Source organism: Mus caroli, unplaced genomic scaffold (genome assembly GCF_978045245.1).
Source record: "Mus caroli unplaced genomic scaffold, Mus_caroli_1 scaffold_20, whole genome shotgun sequence".
NCBI lineage: Eukaryota > Metazoa > Chordata > Mammalia > Rodentia > Muridae > Mus > Mus caroli.
The window spans coordinates 57,854,780-57,878,610 of NW_028227275.1; the positions used below are offsets into that span (position 1 = coordinate 57,854,780).

The following is a 23,831-nucleotide window of genomic DNA, read 5'->3' on the forward strand; positions in this document are numbered from 1 at the left end:
GAGAAGAGAAGAGAAGAGAAGAGAAGAGAAGAGGGAAACGTGTTCAGTCTGATTCAGTGCTTTGCTGGTCTCCATGGTGAGTTGCAGGTCAGTCAGGGCTACACAGTGAGCGGATTCCAAATGCTCAGCAGGGACAGGAACAGGAAAGACAACTTTGGATCATAGGGTGACAGATAGTACTGGATTAAATTTGCTGCTGTATAAAAGTAGGTTGAAAAGCCTACTTTAGGGCTGGGTAGAGTTCAGTGGCAGCATCCCCATGTAGTACAGGTGAGGCCTCTGGCTCAGTCCCTAGCACTCTTTGAGTTACATATTATTCCAAACTAGTACAAGCTTCTGTCTCTAAGCTCACTGAAACCAACACACAGAAAAAATCGACTTAACAGACTTTATTTTGGCAAATTCTCAATAAAAGACTCCTCAAATAATTAATGAGAAAAATGTATTTGACTAAACTCCAGAGACTCATCTGTGAGTTGAAATAAAATAGCATGTTGTTGTGCTCTGAGTCTGGGCCCAGGAGGGTCTGCAGATTAAATTATTTCGAGCATCTACAATGTCTTCTTTTTTAATTGTGTGTGTGTGTGCGTGTGTGCGTATGCGCCTTTTAAAATGGCCTGGGACTTATGGGGGATTAAGAAAGAATAACCAACAAGTGGTGCTGGTGCATGCCTTTAATTTAATTCTAGCACTTGAAAGGCTGAAGCAGGCAGATCTCTGAGTTTGAGGCCAGCCTGGTCTACAGAATGAGTTCCAGGATAGCTATGTAGAGAAACCCTATCTTGAAAAAAACTAAAAGAAAAAAGAAAGAAAATAAAAAAGAAAGGACAGAAGGGAGGAGAGGAGAGGAGAGGAGAGGAGAGGAGAGGAGAGGAGAGGAGAGGAGGAGAGCCTAACTAAATAGTCTGTTTAGTTTGGAATAAGAGCCAACACCCAAGCAGGACTAAGCAGAACCTGAGCATCTTCTAGTCTGCAGTCTACCAGGATCCCAGGAAAGAAGGAGCGGCCCTTATTGTGCAGCCCAGGCCTGGCTGTGAAGACATGAAGTCTTCACTCCAGCTCAACAACCACACCCAATTCTAGGTGGCACCGCTTTTGTTGTTGCTTAGTTTTTTAATGTTTCTGAGAAAAGATCTTAGTATGTTCCTCAATGGCCTGGAACTTAGGGATCTTCCTGCCTCCTGCCTTCTGAATGCTGAGATTAAAGGCCTGAACTATCTCTGCCAAGAGACATCCTAACATGGAAGTAGCGCCAAAATTCTGCACAGTCCCTGCTACTAATTAATGTTGTTGTTCCATCTCAGGTGAGGGTACAGCACTGTAAAAATACATTACAGAACAGGTTACAAGATCTCAATGCAATGGTTTAAAATGCAGCTTATATAATTAGCTCATGGGATCTAAACAAGTCAAAACCTTCCTGCACATGAGTTTGTCTTTAACATGGCTGACTTCATGAATGTGGGTGGCAGATCAGAGCCTCTAAGAGGCCTTGGGGACATATGCCAACATTGGCAAGTGGAAGCCAGAAACTGGAGGCTCCTTTCAGCACATTCTCAGGGTTCAGGTCTTTTCCAGTCAACCTGGTGACTGACCTGAGGCTTCTTGCATTCCCAAGGGTTGTAAGTGACTTTTTCCAAGAGTGTCTCAGCTCTCTGGTCTGGCATACTTCCAGGGTAGGTCAGTACTGCTAGGCTTCACACAGGAAATGGCACCCAGTGCTGAAGGTGAAGAAGGGTGTCTATCTTTAACCCACCACCAATAGATATATGTGCATGGTGTGCTGGAGGGAGAACTGAGTACTGCAACTGCACTTGCAAGTTGAAGCCATGAATTGAGCATTACTAAATGTTCGTCATTTTCTACTGAGGAAACAGAAGGTAGGTTTTCTAGTTTGCCCTGGCCAAAAAAAAAAAAAAAAAAAAAAAAAGGAAAAGGTGGTATTTCAATATATAACATTCTGAAATCTTAATCACTGCACCTCTTTAAGCACAGAACTGTAGCTGCTGCTACTTAACAAGCATTACAATTTTTTTTTAAAAAAGCATTTCTTGAATCCAAAAACTAAATAAAGAAATGAAAGCTGTAGAGAATGCTCCAACTTCAGAGATCTCATACTATACCGTGAATCGTGTCTGTCACCTGGAAACCAGAGTGCTCCAGGCACGATCGCATGGACAAGCCTGCAGCAGAGAACACATGCACACAGCTAAAGTGGTACATTACCCCCCACACCCTTCACTCCCCCAATACATTCCTTCCCAGAGCAGGGTGGGCTGTGGCCAAGTCATCACTCCAGAGACAAGATCTGCATTGGCTTTGTGCTAAAATCCCAAACACTTATGACCAGCAAGGCAAAAACACTTTGAATACACCAAAATTAGACAGTCAGTCTGGTTTATTTAGTTACCAGAAGGCACCAAAGCAGGTATTGAAGGACAATAGGTAGTGATTTGGCAACCACATCTGGAGAGCATTAGCTGAGAAAGGCTAGTGGGTGCCCATGATGGGAGTGTTTCACTTCTGCGAATGAGGTTCCAGCTGCCTCAGAGACAGATGTAATTACACTGTTCTTGAAGCACAGGGGATCTTTGTTAACCAAACAACTTGAACTCATAATGACATTAATGTAACAAGGAAAAGATGGCAGTTCCCAGACCTCAGTGCCAGGGCCTGGCTCTCCAGTCACTGCACAAAGTATGACCTGAATTCTTCACAGAAATATTCATGGACAACTAATTTCTCAGTACCCAATAGTTCTGTACTGATTGTGTATAAGCTACTCTTACTGTGGTTTAATTTTTAAACTGTAATTAAGAGAAAATAAGAATACATTGTGTTTTCTTCTGAACTCAAAAGGGACAATGTTCTAAATTATAATCTTTGGATCAGTGATACATATCTGCTTTGTGCCTTGATACCTTTAATTATAGTTAGTATTCAAACAAGCAGTAATATTAGCCTTCTGTTATTGTTTTGCAGCCAGTACTGGAAGGAGCTTTGATGTGTTATAGACACTCATGCCCAGGCTGTCCACAGTGCTGAGGCCAGTCCCGCTATTCGTGCAGAGAATCTGGCACAGGGAAGATGAGGCACCCTCTGAGCCTTCTGCCAACTGAAATAGCTGACACCACACGGACAATACATACTGACATTTGTGTCCCCCACAATTCATGATAAATTACTTATCTGTAATCAACTAAACTTACTTCTTTGCTAAAGGATGCTGCAGAGCTCACGTTCCTTTCCAGTATCAAAGAAAAAATTCAAGTTACACTGACATCTGGCTCTCTTCTAATAATTATATTGCCATCCAAAGTGGGAAAGGTTCCACTATTTACTTTTCAAATTTTCTACTAAACTATTTTAGTTCACAGTAGTTTTATACTTAAGCTTTGTTTTCATTACCTAATAAAAACAGCCTCTTCATTAAAATAGAAGCTAGGTTATGTAAAGCCGCTAAATTGTGCTGCCATGTTAAAAACAACCTAGTATGTTCTTGTTTCAAAATTTCCTATAAATATTGCACAGTGTGGCCCTTGTCTCATCTTGTACTCATTTTCAAAAGAAACTTTCTTACCCTTTTTAAACCAAGGACTTTTACATATGCCCATAAAACTCACAGAAATCCTAAACAGAACCTGAAGACACAATTGGGAAGTTTGCTTATGTTTCATGAGAGAATAAGGGGGATAGGAAGAGACAGATGTCTGGGGGGACACAAACTGTGGGCCTTAACCCAGAGGGTTAACCCAGGTAACCCAGAGTTACCTCATGGTTTTCTTGTACCCTTAGAACTGCACCAAAGAGCAGTCATTTCATTGTGACTATAGGAATAAAGGACATTAGAATCTCAAAATATCAGGATGAGAAATGAAAAGGCTAAGAAGCAGTTAGTTATTCTAAACCAAACAATTATGGATCAAAGGAATAAGCTTAAGAAATATTTCCATTTAGTATCTGATTCTCAGAAGTAAGAAGTTCAAAACGCTTAAAGCAATAATAGGAAAAGGGAAAGAAAAAAAGTACGGGAAAAGGGAATACTAAAGGGACATACTAAATTAAATCCATCCTAAAATTACACAATCGTCAAAAAATTCTGAAAAATAACTAAGCCTGCCATTATGTGTAGTAGTCTTCAACTCTTCAACTAATACTCTTGGAGAGAGGAAGGTGTGGCCCTCAAAAGTTACTTATGGCACTGACACAGCTGGCTAGGGAGACACTTCATTTGTGTCTGGATAAACACACTGCTCCCATGTGTAGTAGAGATAAAGAAGGAGAAACAGAATTTGAATTCTCCTATGATTTAAGCGTTCCTTTGGTGCAGGTTTACTAAGGCGATGGGTTTATTGATTACTAGAGTAAGGACACTCCTGTTTTTCTCGGCTGCATGTGCTATGAATGTGGCAGGGTCGTTATTGTGATAATAACAAACCCTCACCATAGACCTTAAATATTTCCTTCCATGATAGCTCAATTCATTCGCTTAATTTGAAAGTTCTAAAAGAGAAAAATAAAATAAAATTTATCTGCAAAGAATTAAAATCCATGGTATAGTCCTGGCATGGCGCCATGGAAGCCCAACCTACATTTCTGGCTTGGCTCTCACATGTGTTCCTCCTTTCTACTCTCTCTGCTACACAGCCATTTTCAGCATCCCTGAATTTGATTCCTCTCACTGTGTTCTCACAGTATCCCCAACGGCCAGCAGCCATTAATATCCAAAACTCCAAGCTGGGAGCAAATATTCCTGCTAGACCCTGCAGAGTTTGAGAACTCCCCTCCCTCAAAAAAAAAAAAAAAGTGCAATTCAGGGGGCTGGTGAGACGGCTCAGTGGGTAAGAGCACTGACTGTGCTTCCAGAGGTCCTGAGTTCAAATCCCAGCAACCACATAGTGGCTCACAACCATCTGTACTAGGATCTGATGCCCTCTTCTGGTGTGTATGAAGGCAGCTACAATGTACTCGTACATAATCATTAATCTTCTTAAAAAAATGCAAATTGAAGCTGTAAATTCATGACTATTTTAACTTCGGTAGGAAAACTGCACTTAAGCTAACTATATTAATTATATGAAAATATGAATTCTCAGCTATGAAACAAATGAAAAACCTGTCAAAAATTGTTTTATTTTCTATTACATCAAGGTAAGACTGCTTGGTATAGGCTTTCCCCCTCTTCCTTTCCTAACTTTCTTTTCTTTTTTTCTTCCTTTCTTCCCTTTTCTTTTCTTCTTTTCTTTTCTTTGGTTTTTCGAGACAGGGTTTCTCTGTGTAATCCTGGCTGTCCTGGACCCACTGTGTAGACCAAGATGGCTTCGAGCTCAGAGATCAGCCTGCCTCTGCCTCCTGAGAGCTGGGATTAAAGGTTTGTGCTACCACTGTCCAGTCAGGTATGTGGTTCTTTTTTTTGTTTTGTTTTTGTTTTTTTGTTTTTTTTTTTTTCCGAGACAGAGTTTCTCTGTGTAGCCCTGGCTGTCCTGGAACTCACTCTGTAGAACAGGCTGGCCTTGAACTCTGCCTCCCAAGTGCTGGGATTAAAGATGTGGGCCACCACGCCCGGCTTGGTATGTGGTTCTTATCTGCTAAGATTAGAGAGATGTACCTCTCCCTAAATTCAAATGGTCTGTTTGTAAACTATATTCTCCTCTATTAGATGGTAAGAGTTAATGAATTCTACCTTAAATAGATTTAACCACTTAAATCTTGTCTTACATCTAATTTAGTGTTCTCACTGTTGTTGCTCAACTAAAGCACACGTGTGGGGTCAGAGGAGTCTCCAGGATGTGGTTCTCCTGCCATGGAGGTCTCAGGTACTGAACTTGAGCCACCTTGCAGCAGGCCCTTTACCCACTAAGCCATCTTGGTAATCCACATTCTTTTATTTTTGAGCTACCTAACAGTATAAGTGTTTTTCTCAAAAAATAAACTGAGGTATTGTTTGAAAAAACCTGTTTGCAGACACTTGCATTATCTTAACTAATGTAAGAGTTTCTATGGCACCTACACAGAGTTCAGCTATCCAGTAGACTAACCTCCAAGTCCATGTGACAGGGTCAATTTGAATAGAATGTAAATTCAGTTCATCAGCCACATGTCACATTTCAAGTGGCTGTACTTAGGTGGTGACAACCTTACTAGACCAACTGTCAAGCACAGTTGCAGAGCATGTCAAAACTCTCATTACTGCAGCAAGGTCTAGACATGGCGTCTCAGGCCTATAATCCCAGTATTTATAACTTGGAGGCCAAGACAAGGGCACTGCTGTTTGAGTGTAGCCTGCTTGGAGACAGTGTGAAGATCCTGTCTCAAAAACACAAAATGAAAGTTTTAGTGTATGTAACACATGGAAGAACATACTGTAAGCATGTAAAATGCTTCTACTAGGGCTAGAGAGGGCTCCGTGGTTAAGGACACTGCTCTTCCAGAGAACCTGGGTTCAAATTCTATCATCCACACGACAGCTCACAACATGGCTAAAACTCCAGTTTCAGGGGATCTGCTCCCTTCTTTCACCTCCTTGGGCAAACCCAGTGCACATAAACCCATACACATAAAATAACACATTTTTTTAAAAAAGAAAAAAGAAAATGCTTCTATTTAAGTTTTGCTTAGAAATGGCAGACTCGATAGATTAGATTTAACATAAGTGATTTCAGCAGCTATCTAAAAGTACTGCTGAAATAGAAAATGCTTTAAAAGATAAGATGGAACACATCAGACAGTGATACTCAAAGGGAAAAAAATAAGATTGTTTCATTAAATGTGCCTAAAGGACACCAATTTTTTTCAAAAACTGTGCTTTAAAATGTTACTTTTGGGCTAGAGAGACGACACAGTGGTTGAAAACACGAGTGATCTTCTAGAGGTTCAGAGTTCGATTCCCAGCACCTACATAGCAGTTCAAAGTTCTCTACCTCCAGACCTAGGGGATCTGATGCCTTCTTCTGGCTTTCAAAGGAACCAGGCATGCAAGTGATACAGCCATACATGCATGCAAAGCATTCACACACACAAAATAGATTTTAAAAAAACAAAGCAAAACTACAGTTTGGCAGCAAGCCTAGTGGTACGTGGCTGTAATCACAGAATGCAGGAGACCAAAACAAGTCTAAGACCAGTCTGGATTAATATAGTGAGTCCCAGGCCATCATGGGCTACAGTGAAATCCTGCCTCAAAAAATAAATAAATAAATAAATAAAGTACAAAGATCATTAATGTAAGAAATTCAAAGCGTTTCTCTCAGAGAAATGTTAATAATCCAACCATTCACCTGCACTGAAGTCATACTTTGTTAACTGTCACACTCCTTAAAGCTCAAACGATTCGAACAGGATGCTAATAATTGCACATACTTTAAGTAAGAGCCGTTGCTCTTGCAGAGAGGCGAAGTAAAATTCCCAGCACCTACATAGTAGCTCACAACCATTTTAACTCCAGTCCTGGGGTTTCTGATGCCCTATTCTGGCCCCCACAGGTACTGCATGCATGATAGACACACACAGGCCAACAACCATATGCATAAAATCAAAATATTTTAAATAAAAATTGTACAAACAGGATAAAATATTGCTGATTAGGTCTAAAATACCTTCCCCATGTTAAAATTTATCATCTAAGAATAAGCTGAAAAGTTCAATGAAGAAATCACTATCAAAGGTCAACCTTGATTTCTCTAGGTCCTAGTTTATTAATTAATATTAGATTAAAAAATAAGAAGTGATAGACTGTATACAATAAGCCAAGTGTGCAGCCCAATTAAAATAAAAGCAGTAAGTATCTTTAGTACATGTCTATAGTACTTAGGATCTCTTTGCAGGTATCTTAGGAAAGAGTGAAATATCAGTGGACCAACCCCTCCCAGGTGAACCCTGAACTCACCATCTTTAAGATTGCCCCATACAGTCGCAAGAGCACTTTCCGAGGTTCATCGCCAACGCTGGCTATGGAGTCTGGCAGGGAGCACTGGAACAGCATGTTACTGAGCCCACCTCTGCAAGAGAATACACAGAAGGAAGGAAAAGCTCAGACCTTCTTCTGCGGTGAAGATAGACAAGCTGAAGGACACTCATCTGAGCCTTGGTGTATTCTCTCAGGATATTTGAAATGTGAACCCCCATTGTCAAACAAATGAATTCTATTAAACAGATAAATCCTCAATCTGTTTTTCCTAGAGTTGGAACCATTGAGTCATCCTCATATAACTTAAAAGTGAGAAGGACCAAGGAAGAAGCCCCTTCGCACTAAGTATGGGAATGCTCTGCAAAGAATATTTTCCTAGCCTACTATTTCCATTATATTATCGTGATCACTATCAAAATCTTTGGACAAGCCAGGTAGTGGTGGCACACGCCTTTAATCCCAGAACGTGGGAGGCAGAAGCATGCGGATTTCTGAGTTCGAGGCCAGCCTGCTCTACAAAGTGAGTTCCAGGACAGCCAGGGCTACAGAGAAACCCTGTCTCAAAAAACCAAAAAATCTTTGGATCTTTTTTTCATTGGTAGGGTGTTTTCCAGTGAGTAGATCAGAGGACAACCTGACAAAACTTAGTGCGTCTCAGGGGTCAGTCAGACTTTGAACCCACAAATTTATCAGCATCTCGTATAGCATTTTACAATAAACACGAGTCCCAATACAGCATAGCAAGCACAAGATACTGAAGCCAAACACCAGCATAGCCAGTAGGAAATACCAAAGAACAGCAGAGCCAGGTAGATCTCTGTGAGGTCTAAGCCAGCCAAGAATACATAAAGAAAAAATAATTGAGTTACGTTTGTAACTACTGGAGTTTTTGTTTAATTTTCTTGGGTGTTCCATCCCACAAAAATTAAATAAGTAAGTGAGTGAATAGATTTGAAAGTATGCATACAGAAGATTCACAGACTTTACTGGCCTGGAGTCATCATTGTGCACATATCACTGTAGCTGCAGGGAGGAAGGACAAGAAGATATATAGAAAAAAATGTTTATTAGATTATGAAATGCTTTTGATTCTTATAATCTTGCTTTTTCTTACCTCATACTTTTCTTTAAAAATATAGGGTTGGTGGCACTGGCCTTTTAACCCCAATGTTAGGTTTCAGGTGGTTCATATATCCAGAAATAAGCACATGCTGGACTGCTGAAGCATTTCTGTAGTTAGATAAAAAGCCAGCATTCCTTCAGAACTTGTAAAATTGGTTCCTGTCACCCAAAAGGAGTAATTTCCCTTACCTCTGGCAGAAGCCATGTAAAAGCCAGAAAAGTAATACTTGCATATAATCCCAGTGTGTCTCTGTCAAGATGAAGGGTAGAGACAGGAGAATCCCCAAAAGCTCATGGGCCAGCTGCCTAGTATATGCAGTGAAGAAAGCCTGCCTCAAAGGCAAATGTTGAGGTCCAACCTGAGGTTGGTCCATATATGTGCTATGGAATGTATGTGCTAGGGTGTGTGTGTATGTGTATATATATATATGTGTGTATGTGTGTGTGTGTATGTGTGTGTGAGGGAGAGAGAAAGAGGAAGGAGAAGGAGAAGGAGGAGAGGAGGAGGAGGAGAAGGAGAGGAGGAGGAGAGAAGGAGGAGGAGGAGAAGAAGAGAAGGAGAATAGAAGAGAAGAGAAGAAGAGAAGGAAAACTACTAAAGTTTCAACCAAGTAGCACATGCCTTAAATCTCAGTACTTGGAAAGCAGAGGCAGGTGGATCTCTGTGTTTGAGACTAGTCTGATCTACTGAGCTTCCAGGACAGCTAGGAAACCCTGTCTCAAAAAACAAAACAAAACAAACAAAAAGTAAAGCCAAAAAAATAAAACAAGGAACCCAAGAATTAGCTGGCTTGCTTCCTTCTCTCAACTTGTCCTCCTCAAGATTTCAGGAGAGGAAGAAAGAAAACAGTTTGTTCCCTGTGGGAGGTAAAAAGAGACCTGTCTTCTGACTTCAAAGGCAGTGTCAGCTCAAGGGCAGCAAATATCACCCAGGAGACTTAAGAGTGGGGACTGATTCCCACACACAGCAACAAAACCCCAGCTGGAGTTCGAGAAGATAACAGGATGGCTATGCCCTTGGCAGGTGTAAACAAATAATGTCCTTCTGTCTCACCAGCTTCAAAGCCCTTCAGGATGAGACACTGTTCTTTCTGCAGCCACAGGGAGCCTTGCTGTCAAAGTACAGGGAAGTCAAATACAGGCGGTTTCTCAAACCTTGGCAGCCTATTTACTCTTTGTACCTATCACTGGACACCAGGAAGCAGAGGCAGGAAGAATTCAAGGCCAGCAAGGGCTTCATAGTGAGACCCTTTACAAAAAGAAAATAAAAAATTAAACAAAACAACCCTAACAAAACTAAACACTCAAGCCGGGCGAGGTGGCGCCTGCCTTTAATCCCAGCACTCGGGAGGCAGAGGCAGGCGGATTTCTGAGTTTGAGGCCAGCCTGGTCTACAAAGTGAGTTCCAGGACAGCCAGAGCTATACAGAGAAACCTTGTCTCGAAAAACCAAAAAAAAAAAAAAAACAAAACTAAACACTCAAAAGTCTCAAATCAGTCTAAAGCCAGCAAATGTGAGTCCAGCCTGATTTATATAAGTCTCAAAAACAAAATTTGCTAACTAAGTGTAGAGGCACATCCATTTAACCCCAGTGCTGTAGCTGTCATCAGATAGATACACCAGAAGAGGGCATCAGATCCCATTGCAGATGGTTGTGAGCCACCGTCTCAGGTCTCAGGATCTCTGGAAGAGCAGTCAGTGCTCTTAACTGCCCAGCCATCTCTCCAGCCCTTGGTTCTTTTTAAAAATTATAGTTAGAGACAGAGGAAGGTTGATCTCTATAGGTTTGAGGCCAGCCTGATCTATATAGTAAGCTCTTGGTCAATCAAGGCTACACAGAGAGACCCTGTCTAAAAGAAAATCAGTGTGTGTGTGTGTGTGTGTGTGTGTGTGTGTGTGTGTGTGTGTGTATCCAGCACTGGGCAGCACAGGACACAGGACCCACTGAGCTTGTTGACTAGCCAGCCTAGGCAGATTGGTGAGTTCTACATTCAGTAAAAGATGCTATATAAAATATAGGGTGCAGGGCTTAATGGTTAAGAAGCTGGCTGACAAGGCTCCAGTGGAAGGGAAGGCCAGCAAAAATGAGGTCTGGTGGTGCATGCATAACCTCTGCACTCAAGCAAAGGCAGGGAGAGTTCTCAGTTGGAGGCCAGCCTGGTCTCCACAGCAAGTCTAAGGCCAGACAGGACTATATAGTGAGCAGGTGGATCTCTGTGAGTGAGACCAGTCTGGTATATACAACAAGTTCCAGGGCAGTTTCAGGACAATACAGAGAAACCCTGTCTCGAAAAACCAACAATAATACTAATAATACTAATAATTAATTTAAAATCAACAACAGAACAAAAGTGTCAGTGCAGAAACTGGACAAGCCAAGAGACAAGGTGCAAGGGCATAGAAGGAACAAGAAAAGGAAACACACCCACTGTTCCAACCAAAAGTGCCTAAGTACAGCTCAGCTTAGGGGTAGCCGTATGCTCAGAACTCCCACCCAGAGTGAAAAATGATGCAACATTCAGATTTCCAGTTTCCAGCATGTCATACAGAAAGAGCCACTCAGCCACGCCTGGTGGCACACGCCTTTAATCCCAGCACTCGGGAGGCAAAAGCAGGCAGATTTCTGAGTTGGAGGGCAGCCTGGTCTACAGAGTGAGTTCCAGGACAGCCAGGGCTATACAGAGAAACCCTGTCTCGAAAAACAAAAAAACAAACAGAAAGAACCACTCAATCCAAACAAGAAAAAGCTCTTAGATTTATCAATGAGGTGAGGTTGCAAGCAGACTGATCCCCAAAAAGTAGACAGGCTGGCAGAAGTAAAGCAGAACGCCATACAGCACCTACAGGTCAGGAAACCCTCATAATTGACAAACTGTTGGAAGCTGTGTGAACAACTCACAACTTCAGGGATGAAAGGGTATGCAAGTGTGTACCTAAAATCCCAGCACTTGGGTCCCAGGGCTACACAGAACCAAGCAAGCAAAGAAAGGGAAAAAGAGAGTTGGGGAGGGGGATTTACTTCAGGCAGTACTCCAGTTAGTGCTCAGCCTGCAGTCCTCTTAACAGTACATTCAAACTATTTTTAAAGAGGGGGTCTACAGAGAGTGATGTGTCCAGTTAAGAGCACCTTGCTGTTCTTGCAAAGGATCTCGGTTCAGTTCCCAGCACCCACACCTCCAATTAGGCAGCTCACAACTGCCTGTCATTTCACCTCCAGAGGATCCAATACACACCTTGGACTTTCCTGTAAGCAAGCACATTCTGTCTCTCTCTCTCTCTCTCTCCCCCCCCACACACACACACACCACTAAAATAAACCTTTGCTGGACCAGGCAGTGATCCCACCACTCAGGAGGCAGAGGCAGTTGGATCTCTGAGTCTATAGCCAGCCTGGTCTACAGAGTGAGGTCCAGGACCACCAGGGCTACACAGAGAAACCCTGCCCGGAAAATAAATATAAATCAATAAATAAACCTTTAACAGAGAGGGGGAAGAAAATGGGCTTATTGTGATCTTGTCCAATCAGTAGCCGCTCAACCCCCACGACTGAATTCCATGGGTGAAGAAGCACCTGGAAGCCCGCAGGCAAGGCAGCTCTGCCAAGGAACTAGAGTCCAAGCATCTGTAGGACCTGAGTTAAGTATTTATTTAAAACAAAAAAAACCACAGGCATGTAGTGCATACACATACATGCAAGCAAAACAGTCATAAAATACAAATTATTTTAATTAAAAAAAAGGAATCCTTAGCCGGGCAGTGGTGGCGCATGCCTTTAATCCCAGCACTCGGGAGGCAGAGGGAGGCAGATTTCTGAGTTCCAGGACAGCCAGGGCTACACAGAAAAACCCTGTCTCGAAAAACCAAAAAAAAAAAAAAAAAAAAAAAAAAAAAGAATCCTATTTACTACTAGAAATGTAAGCTCCTCTTTTTATACGTTGAGGAGTCTATAGCAAAATAAATGTAGATGTAGAAAAATAGATGTAGAAAAAAGTCCTGATAATCAACAAATGAATTATAAAATTTATAAAAAGGCAAAAAATACAGATTTGCCAAAACAGTTTTGGAAATGAAGAAAAGAATCAGAGCTATCACTATCACCCTTTAGGACTACACTAATTAAGGAGGGAGGCTCAACAGTTAAGAGCACTTGCTTGTCTTACAGAGCACCCAGGCTCTGTTCCCAGTATCATAATAGCAGCTCATAAACACCTGTAAGTCCAGTTACAAGGGATCAGGTACCATCCTCGATACCCTCCTCCTCTGGTCTCCATGGACAGTGGGCACATGTACACAAGTGCATGCAGGCAAACAACTCATACATATAAAATAAAAATAAATAAAAAATAGCCAGGTTTATTGGCACATACCTTCAATCTCAACACTTGAGACCAAGATCTCTGAGTTTAAGGCCAGTTTGGTCTATAATAGTGAGTTCTAGGCCAAAGATATATAGTGAGAATATGTCTCAAAAAAATTAAAACAAAACATGTTGATAAAAATAAACCTGGGAAAAGACCGCAATACAAAGTGCAAAATTTCTTGACTAAAGACTTGGCACACACAAAACAGAGAGCCCACAAACAGAAGCAATCTTGACAAGAGCAAGAGCCACACCATAGAGAAAAATAGGAAGGACTTCTGACAACTAGTCCTGAAACAGCTGGACATCCACATGCATAAAAGAATCCAGAAACAAACACCTAAGAAAATAAACCTCACTCAAATGAATCAAACACGTAAATGTAAAATGCAAAACAGTACAATTTCTGCACACCAACATAGAATCCAGATGATGCTAAGTCTGATCATAATTTTGTAGTTAACACAATGAAGGCAAGGTCCAAGGTCAGGTGTTGAGTGCACACTCTGGCTTGAGTTCAATTCCTAATACTAGAAAAAATAAAGACAAAAAAGAAAAGCCAGGCCCCGAGATTCGTACCTGTAATCAATCCCACAACTCTGGAGGCTGAGACAGAATTACTGAGAACTGGAGGCCAGCCTACAGAGCGAGACTCTGCCCAACAACCCCCAACAACAAAAACAAACAAACAAAAAGACTAAAAAGAAAGCCAAACCGAGTAGAAGTTAGAGAGGTCAGTTTTCAGTACAGAAGACCCTATACCAAAAAGTGATGGATGTGAAATGCTCTCTAGCAATCAGTCCTACCACAAAGTAGAAACAAGCGGAGCATGTTAAATACTGAGGTCAAGGTCGGTAGCTGGAGAGGAACTATAGATGGGGGAGGAGTTCCCTTTTTCTGGTTCTCCCTAAGTAAGGCCTTGAAGCAGGAATTCTAAAAGCAGTCATGGGGAAAGGACTGCCAAGCAGAGGGCAGGAGCAAAGAAAAGCCTGGTACCGAGACACAAGGCTCATTCAGAAGCACTGGCCAGTCGCTGTGGCTGGGGGAAGGGCCATTAAAAGAGTAACAAGAAGTTCCAGGTAGAATGGAGCCCAAGCTTAGACCTTGCAAACAATTTTAGGTTTTATTTCCTAGCTACAAAAGCCATGGAAGCCATGGATAACCCCTGAGAAGCCCCTGGCAACAGGATGGAGAATGAACTAGGTAGAAAGTAGCAGACATTAAAATGTTTTCATTCAATGCCCTGGGACCTCCTGTTACCATGCCACTGAGCAAAAGGTATTTCTGAGTTGTCCCTGGGTATTAGAGGCCACAATGGAGACACTTCTGGGGAAGAGGAAACAGGCTGAAGGGACTGAGGGTAGGACAGAAAGTACATACTGAGGTGGGAAGAAGCCAAAAGGTTAAACCTGGGACAGGCTGAATGAACTGAGATGTATAAACCAGGAAGATGGAATGGATCCAGCAAAAGAAACAGCTACGCCACTTCCCCACATCCTAAATCACCTTTTCTCCTAATTCAACAGTCTATAACCACGGACTATCCTGAATGTTTACAGCACGACACATTTTAAAAGATACTGCAATCCAAAAAGGAAAGGCCTGTCTCTTAGAGGAAAAAAAGAAAACCCCAAAATATTCTCCATACTTTTGCAATGACTGGTTTGAGCAAAACAGATTTAACTTATGAGTGACACAGTCCCTGGAGACAACCACAAGCAGGCCTATGGGTACAGGGCTGTCCAAACAGACCCCAGGACCAGTGTAGAAGAGGGGAACACCAGAGAGCTATCAATGGACTTCGGGCCGGCAATTCACTCCTCTAGAGTTTTGGTTTGGTTTGATGAAAAAAGGTCTCATGTAGTCCAGGCTCGTCTCCAACTTCAAAGCTGCTATGTAGCCCAGGCTAGCCTTTAACTCTTGATACTTCTACCTCCCCTCCCAAGGGTGGGACATCACATCCCCTCAGGTCTTGCTTTACTTCCATAGGGAGAAAGAAGAACGTGCTACAGTAATCGCTACCATTCTCCTGGTAAGAACTGCTAAACCAGCTGGGCGTGGTGGCGCACACCTTTAATCCCAGCACTTGGGAGGCAGAAGCAGGCGGATTTCTGAGTTCGAGGCCAGCCTGGTCTACAAAGTGAGTTCCAGGACAGCCAGGGCTACACAGAGAAACCCTGTCTTGAAAACCAAAAATAAAGAGAACTGCTAAGCCTATCAGGGGACAAGTTGGGGACAAATTTTTCTAGGACACTCAACAATGATTGGAGTATTTGTGGTCTTCTTTTTCCACTTCCTACCAACTATCTTTTAAATACCTGCTCATAGACCTCTAGGACAGTCTAATATCCATGAGGGACCTGAACAGTGAAAGGCAAAGAGGGGGCCGGGCATGGTGGCACACGCCTTTAATCCCAGCACTTGGGAGGCAGAGGCAGGTGGATGAGTTCTCGGCCAGCCTGGTCTACAGAGTGAGTTCCAGGATAGCCAGGGCTACACAGAGAAACCCTGTCTCGAAAAAAACCAAAAAAAAAAAAAAAAAAAAGGCAAAGAGGAAGTGCAGTCCATCCAAGAGTTAACTTTGCTGCATTCATGACTCTGGTGAGAGACTGGGCACATTAAAGGAGTCAAATGACTACAACTGGATTTGAGGATTATTTGTGGCAGCCAGCCAGCCAGTTTCTAGACACTTGGCACTCAACTGGGTCAACCAATCAAACAGAAACTGGTAGAAAATGACCAAATGGGTTTTTAAAGGTCAAAAAAACCCAACCCGTATTCAATACTGAATGCTAAGCACTTGTGCAAAAATGGCAAGGGTACAGTTACATTTACTTAATAGTTACACTATTAATATAAAAAACTATTTTCTAATCTAAGGTGAAATATATTTAAACGTAAAAGTGAGGAAAGCCAGGCATAGCAGCAGATGCTTTTAATCCCAGCACTAGGGGAGGCAGTGGATTTCTGTGAGTCTGAGACCAGCTTGTTTATCTACATAGTGAGTTCCAAGACAACCAGAGTCGCATGGTGTGTGTGGGTGTGTGTGTGTGTGTGAGTGAATATGCTTGCTTATAGGATCCTCATTGGTTGAAGGCCAGGCTCCAATACCTAAAGATGTTCATGATCACTCTGCCCACAGGAGATTCATCTTTCTAAGGAGGAGGAATTTTTTACTTCACGATTATTTGTGGAGCCACACCTCCAGACACTGGCCAGTAACACGGGTACATGAAGACCTAAGCCTCAAAAAGACAGGAGTGAGTGCTACCTTCCATTAACACACATCAATTTCCTTCTACCTCTTTTGGAGACAGTGTCTTGCTATGTAGCTCTGGCTGGTCTGAAACTTACTATGTAGGCCAAACTGGCCTCAATAATACAGAGATCCGCCTGCTTCTGCTTCCTGAGTGCCAAAGGTGAATTTCTGGAGGGGGAGGCGGTTGTGATCAAACTACAGACTAGAAGTACTACATGGAAAAGTTCCCCGGGGATTTTTCCTCCCTTTTTCTAAAGCCCAGCCACAACATCCCCTTTTCCTTTTTTCTTTTTCTTTTATTTATTTATTTATTTTTGGTTTTTTCGAGACAGGGTTTCTTCTCTGTATAGCCCTGTCTGTCCTGAAACTCACTTTGTAGACTAGGCTGGCCTCGAACTCAAAAATCCGCCTGCTTCTGCCTCCGGAGTGCTGGGAACAACATCCCTTTTTCATTCAAGGCGCACGTAGAGAAACGGCTTCCTAGACACATCTATTTTGAGCTTTGGTACAGAATGTACTTGTATAACTGCACAGTATTGTTCTTCCGCAAGGGACCTGCATCCCAGCACACATTTTCTCAAAGCTCGCCCGCAGGCGGCCTTCCGCGCTGCGGAGTGGGTGCTCCGGATTCCCGGCGCGGCGTTCACCTCTACCCAAGCCGCCGCCCCGCCCCTCCCTCCAGCCTCACCCCCCACCGCCCCCACCACCACCGCGCGGTGCCGCAGCCACCGACCTGATGACACTGATGTGGAACTGGTCCTCGCGAAGGCCTCGCCAGGCTCCGGGCAGGAATTCCTTACACCACAGGTAGGCCCTGCGCCTGGTCCGGGGCTCGGGTTGTTCGTCCGCTAACGGCGGTGATGGCGGCGGGGGCAGCGGCAGGGGCGGCGGCGGCGGCGGCGGCAGCGCGAGAGGTTGGGACCGGCCACCAAGCTGCTTGGACTCCAGCTCGCCTGCGGCGTCGCGCTGCTGCCCTACGCCGGGCGTCGGGGCAGCGTTGCCACCGCAGCTCAGCAGCAGCCCGAGCGGCGACGGCTCGGCCTCGCCCCCGGTGCAGAACTTGGTTTTCATGCTGAACAAGCGGCGGAGAAGGCGCGGGCGGCCACAGCACGAGAGGGCCACACTCAGGGTCCGGCTGGATGCCCGCCTCTGGGGGCCGGCGCGGGGAATGGCTCGCCGACTTCACTGACCGGCCGTGCGGCGGTTGTGGGAGCGCGCGGGGAGGCGACGTCGGCGACGTCGGGGAGAGGCAGCAATGGACGTCAGGCAGCAGTAACGAGAGACCAGCGCGGGAGGCTGACGGCAGGCGACTGCTCTAGTGGGCCGCGGCGCTCGCTCCTTTACAGCGCCGCACGCGGAGAGCCCAGCGTCACCGCCCGCCCCCGCGCTCGCCGCTGATTGGACGCTGTGGCGCATCACAACCGCCGCCACCCTCGCCACGCCGCTTTCCCATAGGCTGCGGCATAGCCCCTCCTAGGCTCAGGCGCTGAATCCAGGATGAGGGAGGGGTCGGCGCACCGGGGGCGGGGCCTTGTTAGGGGTCCCGGGGTCCTGGAAAGGCTACCTCGATTGCCTGCACTCACAAGGTGGCGCCTTTGCGGACTCGAGCCTCTTAGGGCAGGAGAGGCGAGGCTTCTGTAGCTTTGGCAGACCCTAGAGTGGATGTTGAAAGGGAAACTTTCCTTAGACGCCCCCAGGTCTGAAAGTGATGATTTGAAAGACCCCGGGGACTTTGCAGGAAAATGGTGTCTGGAGGCTGGCTGCTCTTTCCGCGTGACCTTAGGGCAAGGCAGCTCCCATAGGAGCTCTGTGGGTGTGTTTTTACAACATTTCCCAGGCGCTGTTCGAGATGCATCCATGCCCGATACAACTCCTGGCCGGAGGCGTTATCCATCTGCAGGTCTAATATCAAAAAGAGATTGGGTCAAGGCCACACACCCACTTGCCAGCTGGCTGCGCTCTCCGCTCAGAGAGAAGCCTCCCCCTCTAACATGCCTGCAGCCTCAGTTTCCCTGTCCGTGGTGCTGAGGATGTCAGCTAGATTCTCAGGACATCTTCCTAACAGCCTGGCCTCAACAGCCTCCAGAATTGCTGGCCAAAGGTGCTTGCTTCGCGATTCCTGGCTTTGTGGACGCTGTCATCTGCCCCCCCCCCCTCTTCCGGGCTGTCCAGTCGCGTGACCATGACTAATGTACCTTTGCCCTAGGGCATGGAAGGGGGCCAAGGCCCCTATGCTGTATGCCCACACATTGCCTCATTCTTTGGTCTCATCATTCAGTACTTCCAGGAAGTAATTGAGGCTACAAAGAATATAAAACTACAGGTCTGTGTTGTGGGGTATAGCTAAAGAAATCTTTCTAGCTATACCCCAGCATGCAGAAAATGACTTCTTTGTGGGTTTTCACAGTCTGCTGGAAGCCAAAAACTCTTCAAAAAAGAGTAGATAGGTACTTGTCTGGACTTACTCCCCCAAAAGTGATCTTACTGAACAAAAGAGTGAAAATAAGCCGGGTGTGGTGGCGCACGCCTTTAATCCCAGCACTTGGGAGGCAGAGGCAGGTGGATTTCTGAGTTCAGTTGGAGGCCAGCCTGGTCTACAACGTGAGTTCCAGGACAGCCAGGGCTATACAGAGAAACCCTGTCTTGAAAACAAAACAAAACAAAGAGTGCAAATAATGTGTGCATAATGGCACATGCTTTTAATCCCAGCACTTGAGAGGCACAGAGGCAGAGGCAGCCAGGTCTCTATGAGCTGAAGATCAGCCTAGTCTACACAGTAAGTTTCAGGACAGCCCAAGTTCCATAGTGAGACTGTCGGGGGGGGGGGTGCAAATGAAAGGAGACTTTGGACGATCCCGTGGAGCTAGGCCTGGAGTTGAACTCCAGACAAGTTGAAAAAAAAAAAAAAGAGGCCTGGCCTAGGAATACCACTGGTTGCTAGAACAGTAAGAAATCGACATCTCCGTCCAGGAAGGCATTTAGATAAGGGTACAGAGGACTTTGAAAACACCAGCCCACGTGGAGGTGGGGCTGTGTCACTGGCCTTCACAGGGGACTGGCCCTTTGTCCTCATACTAGTCCCCATAATCTCAGAGGAATGTTGGAAAGCTGGCTGAGGGGGAAGCTGCTCCAGAAGTGAGAGGAGAGCTCTATAATTTGCAGTTAACTTTTTCTCTGACCTCTTCTGGTTTAGACTATAAGAACCCACAAGGCGCCTTGCTGGGAGCACAGCTTCCAGTGGCAGTAAGAGGTCACCCGAGTGAAAGGCTTGGAAAGGCTCCCTTGGTAGCCAAAGCTTGGAAAGGACATGAACATATATGACCCACATAAAAATTCTAGCCAGAGTAAAACTCTGCCTGGAATACACACACACACACACACACACACACACGGGGGGGGGGGGGGGTAACCTTAATGGCATGTATGAAATTGCCTTAATGAATCTGTCACTTTGATACTAGCTTTAAGCAAAGAAGGAGGCCAGACAATAATGGTACACTCCTTTAATGCCAGTACTCACAAAGCAGTGGAAAGTGGATCTCTGAGATTAAGGCCTGACTGGTCTACAGAGCAAGTTCCAGGATGATAGTGCTACACAGAGAAACCCTGTCTCAAAAAGCAAACAAAAACAAAACAAAAAAGCCAGGTGTGGTGCTGTGTGCTTACTATCCTACAGTTGGGGAGGCAGAGTCAGGCACATTCCTGGGCTTACCTGTAGTCAACCTAGCCAATCTGGCAAGTTCCAGGCTAGGAAGAGACCCTGTCTCAAAGAACAAGATAGACAACACTTGAAGACTATCACCTAAGGATGCTTGCTGGTCTCTCCACACATATGGACCCATATGAGGACACACCCACATGTGCACATGCACCCATCCCCACCCCCATCCCGCACACACAAACACAGAGCAAAACTCACCCAAGACCACACAGCTAGGAAATGATAGCCTGGATCTAAACGTAGGTAATGTGGCTATGGGGTTGATTCAGGGCCACTTCCAGCAGTTTCTACCCTTTGTCATTCCAAGCTTTCCACAAGAAGGCTGAGGGGCTGATTTGTCCAACTCCTCTTTGTATGTCCTGTCATGTGTGTGGCCAGAGCAAGACTCAGTGCCCTTGAGTCAGGCGCCCAGGCTTAGTCCAATCAACTAGAACAACGCGGCTGGAACCAGCTTTACTCACCTGAGCAGCAAGGGCTGGCTGTAGGATATGTATGTACCTGTTACCAGCATCTATGGCAATTCGGAAGTTAGGTGGCGCTCCTGTGATGGGCCTGTGCCACTCACAGGTCCCTACTTTGAAAAAGATCAGGGTAAAGCCGGGCGTGGTGGCGCACGCCTTTAATCCCAGCACTTGGGAGGCAGAGGCAGGCGGATTTCTGAGTCGAGGCCAGCCTGGTCTACAAAGTGAGTGCCAGGACAGCCAGGGCTACACAGAGAAACCCTGTCTCGAAAAACCAAAAAAAAGAAAAAAAAAAAAAAAAAGAAAAAGATCAGGGTGAATCAAGTTCTTCACTCATGTCACAAGCTTGCCCTAAAGGCACTGCTTTCCCTTCTAGCATCTGCATATCACAACAAGCAAGAGGTACAGCCTTGGAGCCTGGCAGCCTGGGTACAAACCTTGCCCATTTTACTTCCTTGGCATCTGCCTTCAAGCAGACTACTTACTGTTGCCCAAGCCTGTCCCTGTCTGTCAAATTACTATAATCATAGCGGGGTGTTGTAAAAAGGGTTGCAATAATTTTCCTTGTTAAATGAGCAAGTCATTTGAGAAGAGGAAACTTTAATAAAATGCCTTTATAAAACTGGCCTGTAGGCATATCTTGAGCATTTTCTTAATTAATGAGTGACATGGTAGAGTTCAGCCAGCTCTAGGCAGTGCCACCCCTGGGCAGGTGTTCCTGGGTTGTACATAAAGCACACTGAGCAAGCCATGGGAGCAAGCCAGTAACCAGCACTCCTCCATGGTCTCTGATTTAGTTTCTGCCCTGAGTTCCTGTCCTGGCTTTCTCAGTGATAGAGAGAGACCTGAGAGTTGTAAGATGAAAAACCCCTTTTCTCTCCAAGTTGCTTGTGGTCACAGTGTTTATTGCTGCAATAAAAACCCTAATGCAGTTAGACAATGCTGGTGCATGCCTTTAGTCCTAGCACTTGGGAGGCAGAGGCAGGAAGATGTCTGTGAGTTCAAGGCCAGCCTGGTTTCCAGAGCAAGTTTCAGGACAGTCAAGGCTACAGAGACAAACCCTGTCTCAAAAACAACAAACCCCTAGTGCATCTTAGGAACTGGAGTGATCAATTCCACCTGAACTTGACACAGTTTAATACTGAAAAAAATAGGCTTGCATAAAAAGGTAACTGTGTCCATAGACATGGGACAGCATCCTTGGAGTACATTTGGGGACCTTTAAGAGTCTGAGAAAGCATTCCCCTGGCAGAATATTTCAGAGTTTACAGCAACATTTTTAAGTATGTTCACAGCCCTTGAGCTGAAAAACTCTGTTCCCAAGGGAAAAAATAAGTTGGGTCAGGAAAATGGCTCAGTGGTAAAATCCCTTACAACTAACCCTGAAGAACTGAATGCTGTGCCTGGCCTCAAGGCAGACAGAGAGAGCCGGCTCCCTCCCCAAGGCCATCCTCTGACTATCTCACGTGCCTCACACACACTCATTTTTTTTTTTTTAATTAAAAAATAGGTGGGCAGTAGATGTACACATCTTTAATCCCAGCACTTGGGAGGCAGAGGCAGCAGATCTCTGAGCTCAAGGCCAGCCTGGTCTGCAGAGTGAGCTCCAGAATAGCCAAGGTTACATAGGCTTTGTCTCAAAAAAAAAAACAAATGAACAAACAAAAATAAATAAAAATCAAAAAAACAGCCGGGCGTGGTGGCGCACGTCTTTAATCCCAGCACTCAGGAGGCAGAGGCAGGCAGATTTCTGAGTTCAAGGCCAGCCTAGTCTACAAAGTGAGTTCCAGGACAGCCAGGGCTATACAGAGAAACCCTGTCTCGAAAAAAATAAAAAAAAAAAAAAAAAAAGAAAAAAAAACAGTTTCCAGAACCACACAGCTGTAATCCCCAGCACTAGGAAGGTGGAGGCAGAAGGATCAGGAATTCAAGGCCATCGTGCTAATGTCAAGTCTGAGGTCATCCTGGACTATGTAAGGCCCCATCTCAACAACACAAAGACAGGGATAAACAAGGTAGCTCAGCAGCCAGCAAAGGCACATGCCTCCCAGCCTAAAAGCTGGAGTTCTACCCTAGAACATGCATGGTGGAAGGAGAGAATCAGCTCTCTCAGCTTGTCTGTCCTCTGACCCACGAATGCACACTATAGCACTCACAGGCCTCTGCAACAATAAACAAGGATGTAAATAAATAAACAAACATTTTTTAGGGTTAAAAAGGAGAAGTTCTCAGAAGCAAAATTTCCCATGCATAAAATATCCCATTGCCACATCTATTATTGACAAAAAGTGGAAAGAACCTAAGTGCCCAGCACCTGCAGGAACTAGACCATTTACGGGCTCTAAGCTGGGTGAAAGTCACTCTCTAGGTACACGGAAGGGGTCTCTGGAGCTTCTGTGTGCCTACCATAGGGCTTGGCAGCATAGGGACAGGAAGCAGATCTTCTGGCTCCTGCTCTCATCTAGATGGGCAAAGTGCCCACCCTACCCACTTTCCTCACCCTTGGTTGTTGTGTATTTTCTTGTCTTCCCACCAGACTGGAGCCACTGAGAAAGCAAAGGAGCCCTAAAGTTTTTCCTAGGGTGGTCCAGAGGACTGAACAGAGAGACACCTGCTAGCACAGGAAACACGTGTACTGTTGCCTGCAGCATGCTGCCGGTGCAGCCTCTCTCCTAAGGCCAGTGTTCCAAGATGAATAATGAATACAGTTGTAGCATCCCCTGGCCAAGGCAGACAATGTTGTGTAAGAAGAGAAGTAGACAGAAGACAGTGCAGTGTGTCATCTGCTTACCAAAGTGTCAGGGCCTGTGCACAAGTGACCAGGGCTTGGTAGAAGCTTTGCTACACAGGCTTTGGCTCTGGGAAGAGGTTAGTCAAGCTACACAGCCTTTTCTTTTGGAACAAACAGACCAAAAAAGTGTTTTCAGAGTTGTGACGGGTGCTGAATTATGAAGACTGCATTAAGTGGTTGATGGGTCTTGGGAGACAGGGAGGGGAACTGA

At 44.9% G+C, this 23,831-nt stretch overlaps 1 protein-coding gene across 3 annotated transcripts in view; it reads right to left on the bottom strand.

The window, feature by feature from the left end:
• Chka (choline kinase alpha) overlaps positions 1-18,032 on the bottom strand; it is a 39,540-nt gene extending 21,508 nt beyond the window's left edge. The window contains exons 1-2 of one of the 3 annotated variants that reach the window (XM_085833926.1): positions 17,381-18,032; positions 7,886-7,997 (exon numbers count right to left, since the gene is read on the bottom strand). In XM_085833926.1, coding sequence (XP_085690052.1) covers positions 7,886-7,997; positions 17,381-17,718 — 450 coding nt within the window. In that variant the 5' untranslated portion in view covers positions 17,719-18,032. The remainder of the gene's footprint in view (positions 1-7,885; positions 7,998-17,380) is intronic. The other 2 variants (XM_021151495.2, XM_021151494.2) reach the window with 2 other exon arrangements.
• Positions 18,033-23,831: the final 5,799 nt, after the last annotated feature.